At 43.6% G+C, this 5582-nt stretch overlaps 1 protein-coding gene across 1 annotated transcript; it reads left to right on the top strand.

Moving 5' to 3' along the window:
- The first annotated feature begins 1313 nt into the window (after window positions 1-1313).
- LOC131543858 (uncharacterized) lies at window positions 1314-4977 on the top strand. Its single transcript, XM_058781673.1, has 4 exons — window positions 1314-1318; window positions 1421-1517; window positions 2118-3244; window positions 4660-4977. The coding sequence occupies exons 1-3, from the start codon at window positions 1314-1316 to the stop codon at window positions 3024-3026; spliced, it is 1011 nt and encodes a 336-aa protein (XP_058637656.1). The 3' UTR covers window positions 3027-3244; window positions 4660-4977.
- The last annotated feature ends 605 nt before the right edge of the window (window positions 4978-5582 follow it).

Raw genomic sequence — 5582 nt, 5'->3', positions numbered from 1 at the left:
GATAAATGGATAAGTCAGATAATCAACAGTGAAACTTCTCTTCCACTGTTGATCTTAACCAGGAATTAAAAAATCTCAGTGGACCAACAGTAATGATTAACAGTCATGAGTACAAACGAAAAAATTAAGGCTTAAATAAACATTATTGAGCAAATGCAACCTGCAACTTATATATTCATATATGAAGTGTATACTGCTAGGCACCTCCCTCAAAGTGTCTACGTTACCAGCCGATGTGCCGCTCGGCTGGCCAGCTGTTTCAGTATGTTTTCCTTTCGTGTGGTTAAGAGGAAATCGCATGCCTTTTACCATTTTATCACTTTTTAAAGGTTTCCAAATAAAATTTTTAAAATGGCTACATTTGTTGCTAGTTGCTTCGAAAACCAGTAGCTAGGGCAGTCCGAGAAATTGTTAGGTTGGCAACGCTGCAGACTACCCCGACATTTCAGCATGTCCCGCCAAAGTCACAAACCACTCCCCTGTTTTCTGCAGCTGACAGCTGCAGAAGCAAGCACGTGGCTGCCTTCGCTTGCAACGCAGGCCATCTCAGACTTTCCTTCTACTTCCCCTAACTCCTTTTCTTTTCAGCAGCCTCCAGATCCTGTCGCAGGTACTAACGCGAGGCCGCCTCTGCTAGCATTGCAGGCCGCACAGGCTCTACAGCCTTTCTCTCCAAATGCCACAAACCCCTGTGTCATGCAGCTGAAGCAAGCGCAAAGCTGTCTCCGCTTGCATCACAGGCCCTCACATGTCTTTTTTTTTTTTTTTTCTCCTGTTGCTCCTAACCCCTTTCCTTTTCAGTTGCCTCCAGCTCCCATAGCAGACGCTAGCGCGAGGCTGCCTCCGCTAGTGGTACAGACCACAGGCTCTCCAGGATGTCACAAACCTCACTCCCTTCCTATGAGTGAGCTACAGCAGCCGAAGCAAGCGCGTGGCCGCCTCCGCTGGCAACACAGGCCCACATATCTTAGTCTTTTCCTGCCACCACTAATAACCCCCTTTTCCTTTTCAGTGACCTCCAGCTTCCTTAGCAGACGCTAGCATGAGGCTGCCTCCGCTAGTGGCGAAGACCCATCCATATCAAAGAAGCTCACCGAACCCTCATCAGCAGACCCTTTCAACGCCAGTCCATCCCTGTCCACTCGAACCTCGGACCCACCATAGCCATCCTCTCTAACACCACGAAATCCACCCATAGTGGCTCACTCCACTCCAACCATCCCAGCAACACCCCGCTCCTGCAGGAGACTTATCTGATTTTTCTCCTTGCCGCAGAAGTACTCGATTCCGCAGAAGCCGCCTTCTCTTTTTAGATGCCGTAGCAATGACCGCTCCCTCAGAAGTGTTCTTTACAGATGCCTCCGCAGTGACGGCTCCCGCAGTTGTGACCATTTCCACAGAAGCCTCCTCCTCTTTTCAGATGCCGTAGCAGTAACTGCTCCTGCAGGAGCTTGCATCTGTATTTCCCTACTGCCATAGCAGTGACCGCTTCCACAGAAGCCTCCTCCTCTTTTCAGGTACCGTAGCAGTAACTGCTCCCACAGGAGCTTGTATCTGCATTTCCCTACTGCCGTAGCAGTGACCGCTTCCTCAGAAGCCTCCTTCTCTTTTCAGATGCCGTAGCAGTGATTGCTCCCGCAGGAGCCTTCTCTTTTCAGATACCGTAGCCGTGACCATTTCCACAGAAGCCTCCTCCTCTTTTCAGGTACCGTAGCAGTAACTGCTCCCGCAGGAGCTTGCATCTGTATTTCCCTACTGCTGTAGCGGAGCACGCTCCCTCAGAAGCCTCCTTCTCTTTTCAGATGCCGTAGCAGTGATTGCTCCCGCAGGAGCCTTTTCTATATTCCTCCACTGCCGCAGCTGTGTCTGCTCCCACTGGAGCCCTATCTGTATTTACCCACTGCCGCAGCAGTGACTGCTCTTTTCAGATGCCGCAGTAGTGACCATTTCCATAGAAACCTCCTCTTTTCAGATACCGTAGCCGTGACCACATCCACAGAAGCCTCCTCTTTTCAGATGCCGTAGCAGTGCCCTGCTCATTTCATACTGCCGCTGCAGTGCCCGCTTCACAGAAGCTACATTCTCTTTCAGATGCCGTAGCAGTGCCGTCTCAATAGAAGCCACATTCTCTTTTCAGATTCCACAGAAGTGCTCACTCCCGCAGGACCCTCTATCCCTACTTCCCACTCATCTCTACTTCTCACTGCCGCAGCAGTACCTGCTCCCGCAGGAGCCTGTATCTCTACTTCCCTCTGCCGCAGCAGTGCCCGCTCCCGCAGGAGCCTGTATCTCTACTTTCCTCTGCCGCAGCAGTGCCCGCTTCCGCAGAAGCTACATTATCTTTCAGATGCCGTAGCAGTGCCGTCTCAATAGAAGCCACATTCTCTTTTCAGATTCCACAGAAGTGCTCACTCCCGCAGGACCCTCTATCCCTACTTCCCACTCATCTCTACTTCTCACTGCCGCAGCAGTACCTGCTCCCGCAGGAGCCTGTATCTCTACTTTCCTCTGCCGCAGCAGTGCCCGCTTCCGCAGGAGCCTGTATCTCTACTGCCCACTCATCTCTATTTTCCACTGTCGCAGCAGTGCCTGCTTCTGCAGAAGCCACATTCTCTTTTCAGATGTTGCAGCAGTGCCCGCTTCCGCAGAAGCCACATTCTCTTTTCAGATACCGTAGCAGTGCCCGTCTCAATAGAAGCCACATTCTCTTTTCAGATGTTGCAGCAGTGCCCGCTTCCGCAGAAGCCACATTCTCTTTTCAGATGTTGCAGCAGTGCCCGCTTCCGCAGAAGCCACATTCTCTTTTCAGATGCCGTAGCAGTGCCCGTCTCAATAGAAGCCACATTCTTTTTTCAGATGTTGCAGCAGTGCCCGCTTCCGCAGAAGCCACATTCTCTTTCAGACGCCGTAGCAGTGCCCGTCTCAATAGAAGCCACATTCTCTTTTCAGATGTTGCAGCAGTGCCCGCTTCTGCAGAAGCCACATTCTCTTTTCAGATGCCGCAGCAGTGTCCGCTCCCGCAGTAGCTAAACTCTCTTCTCTAAAGGCCACAGCAGTGCCGTTACTCCAAGCGCCGTCCAGCACCCCACCAACATTAAGCTCTGCCGATTTTGGGGGGTATCAACACACCTCTTTGGCTGCTGTCCCGTGCTTATTGCATCTTTGGGGGGAATGCTCTGGGTCCGGGCTAAATGCAGAGCTCGGACCCCTCTCCCCGTACAGGGGGAGTACCCTGGGCTCGGGGGTAAGTACCGAGCTCGGAGCCCTCTCCCTGGACAGCACGCCAAATACGCATAACCTTTACTCAGTTTATTATATGTAAGTGTGAACTCGTGAAATAGTGTTAAAATGGCAGTAGTAAATACTGTAAATTTGTATTTGTACAGTATTTGGTTATGCTAGCATGTGTGGAAATATTTAAACCATGTGTGTTACAACTTACCCCGTGTTAGTTTGTGCCCTGCGCTCCCCTACACATTTTATTAAGTTATTCATTCCCTGGGATTCAAACATGGGCGGCGCTAGGGGTGTGTGCGCATCAAGATTGAGTTTTCATGCGCATTAAAATTATTTCTATTGAACCAGCACTTAAACAGCAAAATGCAGCTGCTTCAGGTATCTTTAACTAACTGTAGCCTATAAATTCATAATACCGATATCCCCATCTGACAAAATTAGATTACTGTTGCTGTATAGCAACAAATATAGATTTTTAATTATGGTATTATAAGCACAGATTTTCTAGGACACACACATTTAGAAACGACTAGATTGTATGAACAGATTGGTTAGCATTTAGCATGGTCTGTGGCAGACTTTACTAAGTGTCAGGGCAACAAAATTCAATAAACGAGAAGTTAATATTAAGTGATTTAAATCGTGAAGAAAATATTGTCTTTTTTCGCAAAAACGGTTCTAAACAAAGCCATGTTGTGTGTCTCTGCACACAACAGTGTTTCATTACTGAAAGAATTTACCTCAGTGATTCACTGATCCATTCATAAAAACAGTTTCTTTGTTCCTGAAAGAATCAGCAGTTTTTAATGAATAGATTGAATAAATGACTCAATGGCTCAGTCATTAAGACAGTGGCTTGCTGCCACCTACTGGTAATTTTAGTCTCATTTTTAAAAGTATCATTCTGTTTTTTTTCCCTATCATTACATATTTTTGTGTTTATATTTAAAACATTAATTTCATAATATTATTTATGCAATTTGTAAGTGCAAATTATAATTAATTACACTTGTCGCTTTAAAAAAAAAAAATTAAGCCACTTAGCCAATGTAACTTTTCAGCATAGCCTGTTTTATTTGACTTGTATCCCGTGTATTCTGATACATAAATTAATGTCTCTGGGCTAAGCCCCGTATATCCACTCACCCTAGAACCGCCCCTGGAATCAAACACATTAATTCAGCATTCTAGCACTTTGCTCTACTGATTGAGAATGCATTGTAAAAAATGGAGCTTTAATAATTTGAATGTGATGGATTATCATCTAATTATGTACCTTCCTTTGTAGGTGCGTTCAGATGTAGTATATAAGGTTTTATTAACATCAAAGTGCATACAGCACCAAGTTTGACAGTTGAGGCAAATTCTGTAAACACTGCTTTGAAAAATAATGCTTTTTTTTTTTTTTTCTTATGCTTGCAGGTTCATTCAGATCTTTGTGGCACCAAATGCATTGAAAGTAACAGGTCAGCTGGAATTCTGGAAAGAGGGTGCAAAGAAAAAGGATCTGCCTGAATCCCCTCCTGCTGTTTCTCATCGGAGAGCTTGTCAACTTTGACTGTCAAAATTAGTGAAATTTAACACAACAACACAAACAAATTTTTACTGTTACTATTATTTGATTTTTATTAACACTACCAGTCAAAAGTTTTTGAACACTAAGATTTTTAATGTTTTTAAAGAAGTCTCTTCTGCTCACCAAGCCTGCATTTATTTGATCCAAAGTACAGCAAAAACAGTACAATTTTGAAATATTTTTACTATTTAAAATAAATGTTTTCTATTTGAATATATTTTAAAATGTAATTTATTCCTGTCATCAAAGCTGAATTTTTTACATCATTACTCCAGTCTTCAGTGTCACATGATCCTTCAGAAATCATTCTAATATTATGATTTGCTGCTCAAAAAAACTATTATTATTATTATGTTGAAAACAGCTGAATCTAATTTTTTTCAGCTTTCCTTGATGAATAGAAAGTTCAGAACAGCATTTATCTGAAATAGAAATATTTTGTAAAATTATAAATGTCTTTGTCTTCATCAATCTTTATCTTGGTCAATTTAAACCATCCTTGTTAAATAAAAGTAGTAATTTGTATAATCCCCCCCCCCATTTTGTAATGTTACAAAATCTTTTTATTTCAGATAAATGTTGATCTTTGGATCTTTCTATTCATCAAAGATTCCTGAAAAAATTTACTCAACTGTTATGATGATGATGATAATAATAATAATAATAAATGTTTATCAGTATATTAGAATGATTTCTGAAGGATCATGAGACACTGGAGACTGGAGTAATGATGCTGAAAATTTAGCTTTGATCACAGAAATAAATTACA

Source organism: Onychostoma macrolepis, chromosome 07, assembly GCF_012432095.1.
Source record: "Onychostoma macrolepis isolate SWU-2019 chromosome 07, ASM1243209v1, whole genome shotgun sequence".
Taxonomy (NCBI): domain Eukaryota; kingdom Metazoa; phylum Chordata; class Actinopteri; order Cypriniformes; family Cyprinidae; genus Onychostoma; species Onychostoma macrolepis.
Note: the sequence above shows the minus strand (reverse complement) of the source record. Positions and strands in the feature narration are given on the sequence as shown.